At 42.5% G+C, this 19145-nt stretch overlaps 1 protein-coding gene across 1 annotated transcript in view; it reads right to left on the minus strand.

The window, feature by feature from the left end:
• The window catches only part of TECTA (tectorin alpha), a 79540-nt gene that overhangs the window by 16397 nt on the left and 43998 nt on the right, over window positions 1-19145 (minus strand). The window contains exons 12-17 of the mRNA XM_087970145.1: window positions 18251-18388; window positions 16802-16967; window positions 10131-10543; window positions 7330-7903; window positions 5920-6512; window positions 2206-2779 (exon numbers count right to left, since the gene is read on the minus strand). Of these exons, the coding sequence (XP_087826271.1) occupies window positions 2206-2779; window positions 5920-6512; window positions 7330-7903; window positions 10131-10543; window positions 16802-16967; window positions 18251-18388 (2458 nt within the window). The remainder of the gene's footprint in view (window positions 1-2205; window positions 2780-5919; window positions 6513-7329; window positions 7904-10130; window positions 10544-16801; window positions 16968-18250; window positions 18389-19145) is intronic.

Consider the following 19145-nt stretch of genomic DNA (forward strand, 5'->3'; position numbering starts at 1 on the left):
TGATACTAAGCTGGCAGGAATAGCTAACACCCAAGAAGATAGGCTCAAGATCCAGATGGATCTTGACAGACTAGAACACTGGGCCATATCTAATAAAATGAAATTCAATATAGAGAAAAGTAAAGTCCTACACTTAGGCAAGGAAAACCAAAAGCACACATATAGACTGGGTGAAACCAGGCTCAATAGCAGTAACTGTGAGAGGGATCTTGGAGTCTTAGTGGACAACCAGCTAAATATGAGCCAGCAGTGTGCAGCCGCCGCCAAAAAAGCTAATGCAATCCTAAATTGTATTAACAGAGGGATACAGTCAAGATCAAGGGAAGTACTAATACTACTCTATAAAGCCTAAGACCACACCTAGAGTACTGCATCCAGTTTTGGTGACCACATTATAAAAAAAGATGTTGAGACTCTAGAAAAAGTACAGAGAAGAGCAACCAGGATGATTAGGGGACTGGAGGCTAAAACATACAACGAACGGTTGCAGGAACTGGGCTTGGCTAGTCTAGCAAAGAGAAGGACCAGGGGAGACATGATAGTGGTCTTCCAATATTTGAGGGGCTGCCACAGGGAGGAAGGGGTCAAGCTATTTTCTAAAGCGCCTGTAGGCCAGACAAGGAATAATGGATGGAAACTGAACAAGGAGAGATTCGACTTGGAAACAAGGAGAAACTTTCTGACAGTGAGAACAATCGACCAGTGGAACGGCTTGCCCTCGGAGGTTGTGGGAGCGCCATCAGTTGAGACTTTCAAGAAGAGATTGGACTGCCATTTGTCGGAAATGGTGTGGGGTCTTCCACTTGGGCGGGGGGGTTGGACTGGATGACCTACAAGGTCCCTTCCAACTCTGATTATCTGTATCTGTATCCTTACAGAAGATACAATGTGAGACCTGCTGGCATGTTTTTTTTTAAAATTCAACTTGCTTTATTATTGGTTTATTGAATACTTATTCAAACAGCTGAAAGGCATTTGAGGTTTTTTTCTTAATCCTGCCCTGTGAGTGAATTACTCTTCTCGCATTGATTACACTACACTGCCTTAACCTCAATGAAATTTCCTTTCAGCTTTAAATTTGCACTGTGATTGCTTTATTTTTCACTGCTTATCCATAAACATTTAAATTACATTTACAACCCTTCGTTACCAACAAAGTTTCCCTCCATAAAGTATAAATTTAAACCCAACTGTCAGGTGCAAAGAAGAGAGAAAATCACTGTCTCTATGCTGGACTTTTATGGACCATTGTGAGATGCACAATGAGGATTTTGTGCTGATCTAGAAAGTTTCTTTTTACATATCAGATTTCTGGGGTGGGAAGAAGAAAACTTTTGCACATACTATTTTAAAGGAGTTCCTAATTAAACAATCACTTAATGTGCCTCTTTTTACTCTTTTAAGGTTAAGTTCCTGGACTTGAATCTCTAAAAAGTCATGATCAGTTGGATCACTGCATTCGATTTCTTACATTTTCTTCAACTTAATTCAGTTTCCATACTTATTTCTGCTTTTGCAAGATGGTTATTTTAAATCTTTCCTTTAGATTATGATACTGGCAACAAAAAATATTATCCCAGCTGATTAAAACAACGTATTCTTTCTTCTCACATTTTAGTTATTCTCTGTTGTTACTTCTTAAGTCCCATATTCCTTGATTCTTGCATCAGGAAAGTCTGTATATGTGTGACATCCTTGTCTTTAGTAAAGTGACTTATTTAGCACCACCCCACTTTAAGTTTCTTGTGTTGATTACTTCCTGAATATGAAATTACGTTTTTGAAGAAACAGAGACTTATAGTCATATCCTGAAACCGGATAGCATGAAACATTGACTCTTGGGTCAAAGGCCACCATTCTAAGGACCGACTGTAAACTTTTTTATACTCAAGCAAGTTTTTCTGAGATTGTGATTCTAGCTTCTATTAATGGCTTCACAAACCTCAGAAGAGCTTTCTGAGCACAAGACTTAGAAAATTCACACGAATAACCCAGAAATATTTTAGTGGGTTCAGTCCTAACCTATACAACATGAGAATCCTATTAGGCTGAGAATGATGATCTTTGTTATTTAATAGCATCAAAGTCTTAGGGCCTTTTGACCTAAAAGGTTCATGATGTTGACCAATACTCCAACAACTTAACTTCCTATGGGAAACAAGATGAAGATAGGCATCTCTCCCCCCCCCCCACTTCCCAACTCACGGCAAAAGTTTAAGCTTCTCCACTGGCCAATGTCCACTTCTGCATTCTTACATGCGCTGGCATAGCGAGCTACCGAGTCGCAGAGCTCCGACTCATTTCCTCCACTTTGGCACAGACGGAAAATGCAGGTCCTGTAATATGTGGACACATTCACCACAGAGTGGCACTCCAGGAATGAGCTGTTGGTGGGGTCATTGATGACTCCACATTTGGAGCGGCTGCGGTAGTCTTTCAGAAGCTCTGAATCATTGTTGCAGGCCTTGAGAAGGTCACCACATTCCCCGTTGCAGATCTCATTGAAGGTTGTCCAGCTGTCCAGGAAAACCACCAGGTTATCTGTGCATTTCCCGTTGGGAAAACAGAACTCATCACTGCTGTTTCCATTGAAATAGCCACAGAGGCCTCCAGTACAGTTGAAATAGGTGGTGGAGAGACGTATCTCCAAGATGCCCAAGTCTGAATAGTGGATATGGATGAGTCCATCCAATTCAACAACAGTCCCATTTTTACTCCGGTAGATTTCTAGTTGCCCAGAAGGGTGGAAATATGGAAGCTCCATTTCATATCCATTCACCTGCAAAGGAAAAAGGGCAAAGAAGAGGCAACAATGAATGAAGAAACTAAAGAATCCCATGCTATCTTCCTGTTCTTCCTTTGATTAGTGAGGCATTAGCAGAATTGAGCAATGGAAGTCAACAAGAAGGCACACTTCATATGGAGATAAATTATAGGTCTACAGCTGAAGTTACCTGCCAAATATATGCTGAGCGGCATTTAAACTTGGGCTACCCAGAAAGCAGGACTTAAATACATTTTTAAGAGAGAAGATTTTGGGAACCGAAAAAAGTTTTTCACATTATATAGCAACTTTCCATTAAATTTAAGAGTAAGCACCAACTATTCTCATTTCTGAAACACAACGATTTACAGAGCAGATGACTTTTCAAACCCAGCTTGGCCTTCATTTGCTCATATAGTTTAAGCATAGATTTAAAACAGCTTTTTATCATCTCAAAACACCCACAGATCTATTCCAGAATGCTGCTTCTAGAACCTAGGAACTGAAGTCCCAACTTATGTGGCGATCACTTGATTGGGATGATGGATCTGTATGGATTTTTCTATCTCAAAGGAATTACAAGCTATTCTTGGAAGCCAAGCGTTGCCTTCAGCTCATGCCATTATCCCAGAGCGACAGTACTAGATTTGTGATACTCAGGGAAAGTTCCAATATCAGTCATTCAAAAAGAAAATAGAAGACCCCCCAACCCAAGACAGAGACACTTGATTTGATAGACATATGGGAGAAGCAACAGTTGCTGTAGAGGTAGACTTACTGGAAAGAACAGAAAATACAACTGACGTGAGTGGAAGGCACACAACACACACACACACAAACACACACACACACACACACACACACACACACACACACAAAATAGATCCTGACAATTACAGCAAATACAATCCAAGGTTGTTGGATTTTACTTCTTTTTACAATGAAATGTCATCATGAGATTGGCAGGAGGTGACAATAGAATAGAAAACATCTTTCCTCTGTGCTATGTTTATACATGCAGGAGCCATGTTCCGTAGTTCTGCTAGTGTGGAAAATGTGTTTAAAATAAACTGTCAGATGCTTCCTTTTTGTAAAGCTATCCACCTGGTGGCAGTGTCACCTACAAGATGGCTGGGAAGCAACATTTCTACAAGGCTGCACATTTTGAAGAGCAGAACTGAGTTTCTTGAAAGTTGTGAAACCAAGGAAAGCAATCTTATCCCATGGGTTGTTTTTTTTTTGTCCAATGGAGGAGATCCATTGGTTTCCCCGAGGAAGCAAGTAATCTATTGACTAGACAAAGGTTGCAAGACGAGGAGTGGGCAGTCATGAATTTATATTAAACAAATTGCACAGCGTACCATTGTTTTTCCAAAAAGAAATGCATTTCCATCAATTTTAGGGGAACCCTTTATTAATGTTGACTCAGTTGGTGATAAGAATAGCCATCTAGATTCCAAGAGGACAACCACGTATATTTACATCCATTTACCTGTATCATATCAGTAATTCTGCACAATGGGACCATTATCCACATGCTTGGATACACACAACATAGAGAGAAAGCAGAGATAGATAGCTCAGGTTGTCTATCCATCGCTTTTCTCATGGTGGTGATGAAAGTCTGCAGTGAAGCTATATGGTATGTTTGCCTGAACCTGGCTATAATTCTTCATGATTGAAAATCTCACAAAATCAGGATTTCCATGTTGAAGACAACTGTTCTTCCATTCTGTCAACTTAATTACAATTTATTATGGATCTTACACATCAAGCTCCCATGCTTTGTATTACGAGAAGCTCTTTATCTCTTAAAAGAGATCAAACTTAATCTTCCCATACTGTAATTGCATGAATGCAATTTGCAGGTCATGAGAACATAAATTGCCCCCTGCTGGATTGGACCCCTGGCCTGACTAATCCGAAAGTCTGTACGTATAATGGTCAAACAACTGCACAAGGAAGCCTACAAAACTCTCAACAGATGGCCTTCAGAGACAGTCCAGTGCCATCAAGTCTAATGGTTATTGATCCCATCAGGTCTGGCACTATTTTATTTGCTATGTAAATAGAAGCTCTAGTCAATGAGATGGCTTCAGGCTACAACAAGAGTTTAATTCTTTCTTTATTACAGCCCAAGCTGATGTTTTTCAATTTGAAATATTCTGGATGCATTGAGGCTGCCCCTCCCGTACCAAAGATCACAGCCATTTGGAAGAATTCATGCTGGGGAACCAAATCAACAATCATATCTCGCTCTACAGACCATGACCCAATTTTCTGTCAGACCAGAGTAGGCAGGATTATTAGTTTCATCCTTTGAAAAGTTCTTTAATTGTACCCTTGCAACTATTAGACATTTTAGGTTTTGCCCTTTGCGTGGGGAGTGGGAGAGAATCAAAGCTGGACATCTGTGAAGAACAGAGACATTCTGTCTCTGTCAAAGAATTTCACATTTGGGGAAAGCGAAGAAGCAAAGACATCTTTTAACTTGAAGGCACAAGCAATTATTTCAATGGTCAGCAAGGGCAGAGCCAAACGGAGGTTGTTTGATCATGTCTCTAAACTCTTCCTGTATCTTCCACGATGAGCATAAAAATTTGACAGGCAGATGTCTAGTGGGATGAAAATGTCAGCACCAGATGCAGCTAATGAGACGTTTGAACATATGTGAGGTGTTGCCTCTGCAGATGTAGAAAAAAGAACCACAAGGAAATTTCACTGGGGTTAAAGAAGCACGGGTAGCAGACAAAATGAAGGGCAACAAAATACCCCATTTAATCATGAATCATCCTTCCTGCATAATTCTCTCCCAGAATTTGATTCCTCCATTAGCGCTTCGTCTTCTGAGTTCATTTGATAGTCACCTCCCTCCTATCTGTTGGTTTACACCAACTATCCTTGGAGAGGAACCAGGGACACACCTGGCTAGATGCCCAAGAAGATTCTCAATCATCCAGGTATAACTTGGAAACTTTCCCCAGACTGATATCCTGCAGATGTAGTAGATCTAGCTCCAATCACCCTGAGATCAGGAAAGGCTGGCTCATCATGAACATTTCTCAAGAGTGTGTTATTAAATGATGTTCTGAAATTAAGAGCAATGACCTAAGCCCCCCTCCCTTTGAGTCTATCACCCACCAAAATATCCCTACCTTGATTTCAGAGTTGTCTACACCACCAATCTTAACATCGTGGTTGGCAACTTGTATCATCAAGGTACGAAGCCAGTCAGAATTCGAGTCTGGTTTCTTTTTGCTGATGTCCACTTCCAGGTAAGTGGGCCTGTCTGGGCATGTTTTTACCAAGGTGTAAGAATTGTCCGAGGGATAAACAAAGCCAACTCCATCAAAAGTGTGCAGGACTTGATCCTGAGAAACCAAACACAAAGTCTCCCGCTTGGGGTAACACCCTTGATAGCCTTTCTCGACTGTACACACTTCTCCTTCCTGACAAGTGGCATTGAAACAGTTGACATCTCCTTCTTCTTCACACCAGCATTGCACTGTGCAGTCCACAGAAGCCCAGAAGGATTCCCCCACGGCATGGTAGCGGCCATCCACATCGCAACCACACTCTTGAACAGGGACACAGGTGTCAGTGCTGAGAACATAGTCTTCGACACACTCACAGCCTTCAGTGCAAGGAGAGTTGCAGTTCAAAGGGGCCGTTAAATCCGAGCAGGTGGCTGGGCAGCTACTAGTACAGATGGAGTAGTGGCTGAACTCTGGACAGCTTACAGCAGTTGCTGAAAAAGGCAAACAGAACAGTTGAGTTAATTAACGCAGCAGTTGCTGATTTAGAATGGCGGACATATTGAGTCTCCAGCTTGATGGTTAGCACCGAGTCAACTTTGGATGACCTTGAAATAAGCTATACAGGGTTGTCTCTCATTCCTACTTGGATGTGAGTCCCTCTGAAAAAAAAACCCAAGCCCTAGGCAGCAACAGCAAAATAATTCTATACAGTTGCCAAGAAAACTATGCATGAAGTCATCAAGAGTTGAGTTTGAATCAAGGGAGGCTTACTGAACACGTACTTTTTCCAAAGGACTAGAAACCAGGAAGAAACACAGACAAAAAGCAAAAAAGGAAAAGAAATGTAGGCAGATTGTTCACTATTAACTGTAGTCTAATTTACACATGACACAATTTTGAAAATAAAGCATACAAGGGTACAGACCAATGACCAAACAAATGGAAAAGAATAGCTAAGTTAAGCAAGAGAATCCCTCAAGTTGTGTCTGAATTGTCCATTATGAAACCTTTTTATTGTTACTCTTTCTAGGAGTTATGTGATTCAAATATGGACAAAAGCATCATTCAAGGGCAATAAACCTGCTATTTCTACTCTCTTTGGTCAAATTATAGCCAAGATCATCTCCTCAAGAGCTGGTTGCTCTTATTTAACATCTGATAATCATATGGACAGTTTTCCGTTTGGGCGCAAGTAGCTTGATGCCCAACTCAGATTGACCAAGTAAAAGTCAATGGCCTGTAAACCCTGCATGAAGCAGTGGAGCTCTGTGATTTTTTCTGGATCTGTCTGAAAGGTTGGTGACTTACCGCATCCTGTCTGCCCTCTCCAGTCTCCAATCGGGATCCCTAAGGCCTGGCAAACCAAGGCGTAGGCTTGAATGGCTTGGCAAAGTCCTCCTGTGCCATTATCACGGATGCTGCACAAATCATACACGCAGCTGTGCACAAATGCCATGGGGTCGACAATGGCCCCACATTCCCACAAAGGGCCCCCCGTTTTGTTGATGAAGCCACAGTACTCGGGGCCGAAGTAGAGAGACTCCATCGCCATGTCACAAAGACTACAGTTGTCTAAGCAGCCCGGGGAGCACTTCCATTCAGGATGATAAACCCTCCAGCTCTCTCCCAGATCCAGGACAGAAGTGGCCAGTTTCCCATCGGAGCGCAGGACATCATCTTCAGGATTCTTGTTGTAGTTCCCACACAAGCCACAGGTAGCATTAATGTAGGAGCCGGGAACTGAAATGGCAGCATAATGGTCGCCGTCATAGGTCACCAAAAGGCCAAAGTCAGTTTCCACAGCGGTCGACATGCCACTCTGATAGATTTTTATGGCTCCCAGTTCCAAAAAGACAGGCAGAGACATGACCAAGTCATCTATCTGTGACACGGATAGAAAGTTAACATTTATCATCCTCGTCATCCAGAATGAGAAGATTAAAAATGGATTTATTTACTATCGTTGTATATAAATCTTCTATTGCTACAATTATCATTGTCAATACAAATTAAGTAGCTAATGTTTATTGAGGTAGTGCAAAAAAATAATAATGTAAAGAAAGTATTGAAACACTCAGTCTAGATCCCATGTCTGTAAGGTGTTAGGGAGGAAAAATAAAAAGAGAATCAAAAAAGACCTCAATTCCCCAGAGAGTAATTGAGTAGGCTCAGGACCCTCTTGGCAAGTTTAAGATATGTGGACTTCAACTCCCAAAATTCCCCAGTCACCCATGGTGGCTGACTTTCTTGGAGTTGAAGTCCACATAGTACAGGGCTGTCAAAATCACAAGCCACAGGCCAGATGGCCATGCCCATGCCTGGTTTAGCAAAGGGGGAAAGTCACAATACATGCTGTGACTACGCTGTGACGACACAAGTTTGACACCCCGGACATAGTAGAAGGAATTTGAAATGGTATGCGGGTATGAACTTGGAAGGCAGGGGGAAGAGCTGCAGTCAAGGCAGGTCCAATAAGAGGCTGTGATCAGATAAGAGGAAGGGGAGCCAGCAGTTGAATAATAGGCAGAGAAAACAAATTTCAGAAAGGATCCTCCATAACTTATCAGGCTCTAAAAAGAGACAGTGGGAGATTTGTACATTCAGACATGCATGATTCTGTTACGTAGACTTATAATAAACAGAGCAGGCTTCTTCTTAATGTGTGCTTCTTAACTGGTCTACCTGGGTAGGCTGACATCCATCTTGCAAATCTGAAAATACATTTCTTCCGTTTCCTTCATAGTCAAGAAACTGGGGAGGGCCCCTTCTGAGATGTTTGCCATGCCCACATTCCTGTTGCGGGCTAAACAGCCTCTTACCTGTCTTGTCACCCTACCTGTGACTCGTCCCCATGCCTCTCAAGGTCATTCCCCACGTCCCATTACAAAATTAGGGAGTACATGCACTCAGCCATAGTTTCTCCCAAAAGCAGCTGTATTTTCCTATCATAAACAAACGATGTAGCATCGCGGACTGAAGAACAATGTCACATCATGTCACACCCAATTGTTGAATTGTTGCTTATTGCAAACTTTTTGGGGGAATCAGTTGCTCTAAAGCTACTCCCCGCTTGGGACTGTTGGCCAACCATCACCACTTAAATGATATGTCTAGGCAACTGCTTGTTTCTGGGGATTAACCTGGACTTCTGTCAGATCGAAGATGGCAAGCACACTTTTCTATTATCCAAAATAATAACCTTGAAAGGATACGGTGTGCAAGTAATGTGCGTTCAAACTATGCTGGATTTTACTTCCAGCGTAGGTTTTACTAATGTCCCTGGTTGCCTGCCTGGAAGATTATGGAAGATAAAAGCCAACCTATATGATGGGCATTAGTGGGAGGGAAAAAAACTGATTCTGTGATGTGACATTTCCCATATTAGTGCCATTAGATGAAAAAAAAAATCAAAACATCCCAGAAATTAATAGAGCCTTCTATTTTCTAAGCTAGCTGACAGCTGCATGTTTTTATTTTAATGAGGACTGGTTTTTTTTTCCCCTTCAGTTTTTTCTTTCCAGATACATCCAGACAATGGAATGATGTCATGACATCTAGGCCAGGGTGTCACTCAATTTCATTGAGGGCCGTATCAGGGTTGTGTTTGACTTTAAGGGGCTGGGGGGGGGCGTGGCCGGGGAGGGCACATGACCAGCTCAATATCACTCATGTCAGGGGCGCTGGTGGTGGCCTGAGCACTCTGCCAGCAAACTCCGTTTTCAGCTGCAACAGCCTCCTGCAACCCTCTGCCAGCGAAAACGGAGGTCGGGAGCGCCATTTTCACTGGCAGAGGCACCACGGGCCAGTCCTTCCCTGTTTCCAGGGTGGCCCTGTGGGCCGGTTCTAAGCACCCCATGGGCCAGATCTGGCCTGTGGACCTTGAGTTTGACACCCATGTTCTAGACAATGACATTTGGGATATTCAGATCCATCCCCGAGGGCAAGGGAAGCCATTCTGGAAGGCACAGCTCTTCCTTTTCATGCCTGAATATATATTTTTTTCTTTTATGAAAACCCCCCAAACGCATCGAGGATTCGGCTTTCTTTACAGTGGTTCCCACAAGCTCAAGTGCATACAAGTCCTCACAATAAGCGAGGGCGAATCTCACCATAATCTTCCCAAAGCTGCCTTTGGGAATGACGATTTTGTGCGAGTAGATCTCAATGGAGATGTCCTTCAGCCAGGAGACAGAAGAACCACCACGATTCTCATTCTTGGCTTCCACGCTGAAGAAGGGCAAACGGGATCCAGGCCAACACTGCCTGGCAAGCAAGTAGGAGCAGGACCCTTGGAAGTGGAAAAGGAAGCCGTCGAAGGTATGGTAGTGCGGATCTCCGAAGATGACACAGGTGCTGCTCTCCATCGACACACACTGGAAGAATTTGTCCTTCGCCTCGCAGGTTTCATACGGGCCACAGGACACCTCCTGGCAGAAGAGTTCATTGTTGAAATCCAGGCAACGGCACTTGGTGGAGCAGTTGACACTTTCCCAGAAGATCTCCCCTTGACGGAGAAATTGGCCTAAAAGAAAAAAAAACCCATAGAATCAAAGTCATCTTCACATCTATGGAGATTCTTAGTCACCCAGGTCATGGTTGTCCCAAAAATGCTTTTGCAAAAGGCAACTGGACTTTCTTTGTTTTTTTCCTTGAAGACGTTTCAATTCTCATCCAAGAAGCGAAGGGGGAAGCATCTCCAAGGAAACAAAAAAAGTCCAGTTGCCCTTTTGAAAAAGCACTTTTGGTACAAGGTCGTCTTCACTGTTGAAAGCAAGAATCATCTTCATTTAATGACCCGCATAATCCCTTGCGGGGTGCAGTCTGGGCAACTGAATCGAGCAAGCAGACTGTCACCAATGCGGAGTTTGTTGAAAGCAAGAATCCGAGGTATAAATGAGAAGATAAATCAAGAAAGATTAGAATTTTACATTCCTTCTAGAAACAGGGAGGACCCATGTTCCTATTCGCAAGTCCATTGAACCCAGGTCAATCTGATTTGCTGTCTAACAGGTTTTTTTTTTGCAAAAAGTGAAAGCATAGATGACCAGAAGTTACTCTTAGGCTTCCTATGAAGGCCTGGCCTTTTGGGATCCCAGTTTCCATTATCATTGCCATATTTACCTTCAGTGAGACAGCACAGTGCCCTGTTCTATTAATTTTGCAAGAGAGCCCTGATTTAAGTACTTTTTTTATTATTATAATCCTCTGCCATATATGAATCATTGCCGCAATAGGCTGAAACCACTTTAAAACATTGGAAAGTGTCCCAAAGAGCATTAGACAGCACTCTTTCAGTGTGGGATGTGTATATTAGAAACTAGTAGCTATAATTGCTGAGGCTAAAGTACGATCACAAAGCTGTAATGTGACATATTAAGACACATCGCCATCAGCATAGCATATGCTGTTCATCTTATCTCTGTTGCATTTGCATCATCATATTTCCCATATATGTGTGATTTCGTCAATGCACCAGGTCTGCTAAAAAAATCATGCCTGGTTAATGCTGGGCAAGGGTGACCATAGACGCTATAGGCCAGTGGACGCTTTAAAGACCTGTGGACTTCAATGTCCAGAAATCCCCAATCAGCATGGCTGGCTGAGGAATTCTGGGAGTTGAAACCCACAAGTCTTAAAGTTGCCAAGGTTGGGCCCCTCTGCTATAGGCTAAACTTTGTACTAAAGATGGTGACAAGATCTAGCTGACCTTGGCTGTTCTTGGCAACTTAAGCAGTGACCCACTTGGTTAGGGCATGAATAGGAGAAATCCCAAGGTTATAAAACTAGTTGCGGAAGTCAGAAAACCATCTTGGAAAAAGTCAAGGTTGTATCAGAACAGCTTCGAAGGAAACCACATCAGAGGTGGTATTCAGGTTCTGACCAGTTCTGGAGAACCGGTAGCAGAGATTTTGAGTGGTTCGGACAACCAGCAAATATCACCTCTGACTGGCCCTGCCAACCCCATCTATTCCCTGTCTCCCATTGAGTCCCAGCTGATTGGCTGGGTCTTCTTTGATTGCCCTGCACAGGACAACGGAACTGGAAAGCAGATTTGTGGGGTTGGGAGGGAATGGATATTTTGCAGTATCCTTCCCCTGCCACGCCCACCAAGCCACGCCCACCAAGCCACACCCACCAAGGCATGGCCACAGAACTGTTAATAAAAAATTTTTTTTTAATCCCACCACTGAACCACATCCATGAGCCCCGGTGGCGCTGTGGTTAGAATGCAGTACTGCAGGCTACTTCTGCTGCCTGCCGGCTGCCTGCAATTTGGCAGTTTGAATCTCACCAGGCTCAAGGTTGACTCAGCCTTCCATCCTTCCGAGGTCGGTAAAATGAGGACCCAAAATTGTTGGGGACAATATGCTGACTCTGTAAACCTCTTAGAGAGGGTGCAAAACACTGTGAAGTGGAATATAAGTCTAAGTGCTATAGCTATCAAAAATCCAGCTTCAATCAAGTTTTTCTACTTTCTCCCTTCAATAGAGCTTCAACATGTTAAGGCTCTTTTCCTCCACAGGCAGCAAAACACTGGCCCTGCCCCAGAAATTCAGCCAGCATCCTCTCTAAATATAAAATTGGAGATATAAATCTCATATTTATATCGCAGGGCACTGACGACAGTTCAACTACAACTATGGTTTGGCTGGCTTCTAAAAAACAACTTGGTGGATGCAGGGTGAATTATATCCCAAGTATACCACAGTTGCTATAACTTAATTCTATTAATAATGGGTGAATTACATCTGCGGCTCAAAGGGTGTTAATTGCCTCCTTAGACTCGTTTTTCCTTCCATATGAATTAGCACTAATTAAACATCAAATAATGCAACTTTGGAGACTTCATATTTTACAATAGCCATGGCGGTTTTGACTGTATCTCTTAATGAGATGGATGTCTGCCTCTCTGTCTTACACATAGCTAATTATTACACATACAACGTATTGTTTATGCCGATAATCATCATTATAAAACAAAGCAAGAATAGAATGTCTATCAGGATGTGCTTGACAGAGATTGCGGTAACTTGCTGAGTAAAGATCTTTGGTTCCCGTTTATTTTTAACAATGGCCTTTTAAAAATCTGAATTAGACGCCTAAAAACTCAGAATTCTGCTCATTCAAAATGCAAATTTTATATGCAGCTCATTCCATTCAGATCGTTGGTTCCAAATCTGCTTCATTTTGTACTTGACTCCAAACTGACTGATCCCAAGACTTTCTAGATCTGATCATCTCTCCCATTTCTTACTCCTTCTCTCCTTTTCAGTCAGTCACCTTCTCCATCTGCTTGCTTCCTTCATTCCCTCTTCTATCCTCCTCACATAAAGCCCCTGTGATGGCCCAGGGCGTGGCACAAAGTAAACACAGTCAGATAGGCAAGAAGAGTCCTTTTATTATCGCCAACTTTGCCCCCAATGTTCAGGTTACCTTCTGGCTGGAGACAAACTCTCCCTGGAACAGCCTTTGACTGTAGAAAATTCAGTCCAAAACAAGGTGCACACAAACTGTAACTGAAGTAATTAGTTTGTCAGGGCAGGAGCAAGAATTTCAAACTTGAAAACAAGGCAAAACTCACACCGTTGGGAAAATGCCAGGAACACAAATAAGCCACGATGATACAAGATAAAGTCACGTTTGCTCTCAACAGTTTGCTGTGTGCAGCTTGCCTTTTTTATACACCGTGTTCCCAGCTGCAGCTAACGAAGGGAATCAGGGCCCTTTCCTCCCCTGTAAGCCACACAACCCATGTTGCTCTCTTCTCCGTTCCTCCCTGCATGCCCTAGTATGAAGAGGGGGTGGGCCTGGATCTTCCTCTGAACTCCCTCTCCCTTGTTCTAACTTTTCCCTGCTCTGCCCAGCCAGATTTTGCCCTCCCCCAGTTTCCTCCACAGCCAACGGAGCCACACTCCCACTCCCTGTCAGCTGTTCGGCTTCCTCCTCAGATTCAGATTCCGACAGGGGCATGACAGCCCCATCAACCTGCGGATAAAGTTCTTCACATGCTTTGGGCTTGCAGACAACTTCAGCTCCAATGTGTGACCCTGTGGTGGATCCATCCCAAATATCTCCATAATTTCAATTTGCATCTGGTTGTGCAAATGATTCTCTCTGGTGATAGCAAAAATCCTTTTGCTTTGTAATCTTCTTATTAATGGAACTCTTTTGATGACATTAAAAACTCCAAAACAATTTCAATACTCTATTTCCCCCCCCCTCGTCTTTTAATCACCCTGCATCGGGATGGTGTCGGGGCAACTAAATGGAGCTGAGTGTTTACTGGCCGGATGCCCTTCCTGTTGCCAATGTGGAGTTCGCAGCAGATGGTTTCTCATTGTGCCCAGAGAGAGAAATATCTGCCTCTACCTAGGATCAAACTCACAGCTTCCTGATTGTGAGGTGAGAGCTCCACCTCCAGGCCACCGCACCACTCAGGGACTTGGATGCTATAAAAGTTCATAATTTAGAAGTTGGGAAGAATTGGAATCCTTCCATCACCACCCCAGAGGCAGACAAGTCTCCTTTTATTTTCCGAGCAGTTGTATCTGTAAAGAGAAGAGGAGCAGGCTCTCCAGGTGGCTGTTTTAAAGACCTGACACAAGACATTTTAAGTAGCAGGCAACAATGGAAAAGAATAACTTTGTTTTCTGTTGAAAAGGACTCTGCATGCTGTAGAATCTAAGGGCATCTCAGGCAGATGTTTTGAGACTGACTTTATGACATCTCTATTTCAACATCGCTGGTGTCCAAGAGAAATCTCTATTACAAAGCGACAGAGCTCAAATTCATAGAAGAAATGGACAGTTTGCAACTGGACTCAGTAAGAATAAGGAATGGTTTTACTCCTTTACTTACTCCAAAGTAAAGTTGCCTCCATTGTACCTGTTCTTAGCCAACATGGGTTGTTCTTGTTGTTTGTTGTTTGTTGTTGCCTGTTGTTTGTTGTTGTTGTTGTATACACAAAAATGACAGTATACACAGCAGACGAGATAACCATGCTGTGTTTCGTATCACAAATCACTAGTCTAACACTTCCCAATTGTTTAGGACTGTGTGATGTATTGGCAAATTATGCGAGCAGATCCCAGTAAGGTGGCCTTCTGCAGCTGACCAAGGGTGATCTTGTCAATTTTTAAGTGCTTCCCTAGGTCTTTAGGCAAATAATAATAATAATAATAATAATAATAGTTATTATTATTAATTGTACAGTCAGCCAGATGTTCAGACTGGGTTTGGCATTTTTGTCTCCCTATGGAGTCCTTACCACGGATCTGGGATAGGCAAATCTGGATGTTTGATGGTGTTACAGATATCACCGCAGGATGGAAGCTGTTCCAAGTACAGCTGCCTTCTGCAATTGACGGATGGCACATTTGTCAATGCCAATGATGGTGTTCAAATGGTGCTCCAGTTGTTTTGGGACTGCACTCAAGGCGCCTATTACGATTGGTCCTACCCTTGCTTGCCTTTGCCATAGTCGTTCTATTTCTAGTATTATTGTTGATGTTGTTATTGTTATTATGACAACCCATCTCCATGTTGGGACTTGATGTGGTTTCTGGATGCCCCCCAAATCGATGGAACTTCACCTCTCAAAATTCTGCATTCCGGGTTGGCCATTGTAAAGAACGCTGGGAACTGAAATTTACACACCTGGAGATTGGCCAGGCTGAGGAAAAAAATCAGATTTGTCGTGAGAATAAAATGGATAGTGGTTATGAGGTCTATTTCTGTATTTCACCATTCCATTTGGATTTTGGATTTATTTGGATCTACAAGAAATGGATCACATTGGGGTTACGTTTCTTGGCTAACTGGTGGCGTGCAATACTTACACATCTTCTCTCTTGCAGCCAATGGAACCAATATGCTGATATCACAGTAAATGTATTAAAACATTGCCATATTCTTGCCAGGCCTTTTGCTCTGATAGAGCAATACAGTTTACCCATGCCTCTGTTAGTTATTATTAGCACAGATAAGAAGTGAGGGAACAATGCTTTACATAAAACCATTTTTAAAATAATTGTGAAAAGCTCTTAACAGCCTCAGCTAGATTTGTTCTTCATTATCTGGCATAGCAAAATAAAAGGCTGAATGGCACTTTATAATAATGACAATCAATGCTGATGGATAACATTAAGAAATGGCGACAATATCGCACAAACTCCCACGAAGAACTACCATTTTCAGATTCCCTCCCCCCAGGAATTCTTTGAAGAAGAAAAAAAGTCACATTGCTCTTGAAATTCTGTTTGCGTTTGTCCTAAGTAGGAATCCCTAAGCAGCAGGAAAGGGGTTATATGTTCAATTCATAGTTTGCCTTTCCACGCCGAAGACAATCAAAACATGCAATCCCCAAAAGGAGAAAACTTGAACAATCCAACACTTAAAGTCATTATTAACCCATTTCAATTTGAGAAGAGGTCGCTGTGTTGCTTTCCCAGCTTGAGAGTTATCCACGGAAAACCTCTCTCCAGTGTACCCAAAAATTAATTTTATTTGCTAGTAGCCAGTGGCAGTTCTATTAAGCACGTTAGGGGTATTTAGAGTGCTGATGTGATCTAATAAATGAGAATCAGAGAAGAATGTTGCATATTAAGCATTCAGGGAAAGTGGAGGTGGTATGAATCACTGGATTCAGTGAATCAGGTACAAACAGTGCCTGGTTCCATCTTTAGCAACATCTCTTGGCAAAACTGTCTGGAATATAACAAAACAAAACAAAAACCCACCTGCTTCCACATGACCCAAGCAGCTTCCTATACTTGCTTACCTCTAAAACTGCATCCATTGGCTGGATCAATCTCCCTACCATCAATTTTGAATACCCAACGACCTGGCACATTGACATTGGTGGTCTCTTCGATGTTGACAATGTCTGGGGTTCTGGAACCAGGAATGCTAAAATAGTTGGTACTGTTTCCACCGTTGAAACCAGCCTAGAAGACCGAAAAGAAGAGAGTCCCCTTTAAATGATCTGGAACTTCACCTGATGAGCTTCATCTTCGATGCTTTTCTCCCAACCGACATCATCCTCGGTACCTTGAAGACGAAAGATCTGTCACACCTTAACCTCTCACCCGGGGTGGGATTCAGCTGGTTCAGACCGGTTCGAGTGAACCGGTAGTTCCGGCGATTGGTTGGCCTCGGTCACCCACCCCTGCCCTAGTCTGTTCTATATTTCTACGTTTTGCAGCTCAGCTGATTTGTGCAACACAGCAGATCGCTGCGCTTTAGCTGTTTTACTCACCGGGGCTGCAGTAGAAGGTAAGTTTTAGAGCTGAAATTGGGCGGTTTTCAAACGCTGCGCATTCGGTCACTGGTTATACCGGTTGAATCCCACCAACTGCCTCTCACCATTGTAGTACAGTAGAACCTCAAGTGGCCTGGAGACCATATAGTCAATGTCATGGACACTTCAGGCTCTGAGAATTATGGGAAGGAAATTGCTCTCTTCTCCCCCAGACCCAGAAATGACAGGAAAAAAGATGTCACATATTGTGAGCCCTTGGTGGTAGTCCAGGCAAGAAACACTATCAGGAGCACCAGCATAATTTTTATTGTAAGCTACATTAATGGAATCTTGCAAGGTTGAAAATTTCTCCCCTCCTCTCTTTTTAGTCTCCAGAAAACCAGGGAGAGTCCTTTGTGAAGTGCTTCTCACATTCTTCTCCACCTGTGAATTGAGCTGCCTCTTATCAAATTGTTTCTGTGAGTCTTCCTCCCTCTCCCAAGGTCATTCCTACATACCATCACAAGTATCCCCTTTCTGTGTTAATTAATGGAGTCAGGCAATCTCCTTTGCATTATAGTGCCTTTCCCCCCATCTGGCCAGCAATAATAGAGTGTGTCAAATTCTTCATGTCAATAATATTGAGATACGGAAAAGGTTTTGAAACTGAAACTTTCTTTCCTTAGAAGGGACTGCCAATTCCAGGGATATTGAAAATTATTTGAATTTCCACATATTGATTTCAGAATCCTTTGCACATCTCTAATGCAAGCGATTTTACAAGGCTTGGATTATTGTAAACACAGACTCAGACAATGATAATTGACTATCCCATGATTATCCAAAAGAACGGTTAAATCTCCTGGGTTCCAAATTGGCTATTTGGTTCTTTATTTTCTTGGCAAAATACAGGTAATCTTTTTCCAGGGATGCTGCATACAGAGCTGTTGTGTGAATAGGAAGCCCATAATGCTCATCTAATTATCCTACCTGGGCCATCACTCCACCGAGACCAGTTAGAGGATCCCCTCCACTCGCCGTTCCGGTGGTCCAGTTAATTTCTTCATAATTGAACATGGCAAAGGAGGATGTTCCATCCGAGATAAGGAGCGCTTGGAAAGTGTTCACCTGTTTAAAATACAACTGTTTAATCAGAGGCCAACTCTTCTTTCTAAAGGAAATTACTTTTTGTTCAGAGTATTGCAGCGTAAATTCAGCACCAGAAAAGTAAACACAGATGACTGAGGCTTCATTTAACTTCTTTATAAATACATAAAGTAAATTTTACAATACCAGTTGTAGATTTCTCCAACATGGAGCACACTCAAACAGAAGCAGACATGTTACAGGTTCAGAGCAGAACTGCAAACTCAGGAGCTCAGAAACAGACCTCAGTTTCGCTTTAGTTCAGCAAGCAAGCAAGCAAGTTACTTTCTCTTTCACTTTAGAGCTGAGCACAGAACAGAGATAAACCAGGCCCAGATTCTCTCTTTAACTTTCAGTTCTTATTGGCTGACCTTGTTACTAAGCTCTATTCCAGTTCATGAATATACTCTGACACTTTTCAAAACACTTTTTTTTTTTAAAAAAAAGTGGATTTAGTTCATCTAGTTTCTGAACTTGAAGCCAATTTTATAAACCTGAATTATGTTAACTTTCCAGGGGGAAAAAAAACTCATTAATTCCTTTAAAAATAAACCTAAGCAGATTTTAAAATGAGAAAGGCAAAACGGGTTAGGGAAATAATGTTGAATTTTGGAAACAAGAGAGAGAGAGTCAGTTAATCCCACCAATGTGTCATAACTGTGGCTCACAGTTTGTACGGGTCTCCTACCTACCCACATATCTTATACTGAAATAGAGTTTTCGTCCAGAAGAAAGAAAA

Source organism: Notechis scutatus, chromosome 7, assembly GCF_049901735.1.
Source record: "Notechis scutatus isolate UNSWTSFEM ecotype Mainland chromosome 7, rNotScu1.2, whole genome shotgun sequence".
Taxonomy (NCBI): Eukaryota; Metazoa; Chordata; class Lepidosauria; order Squamata; family Elapidae; genus Notechis; species Notechis scutatus.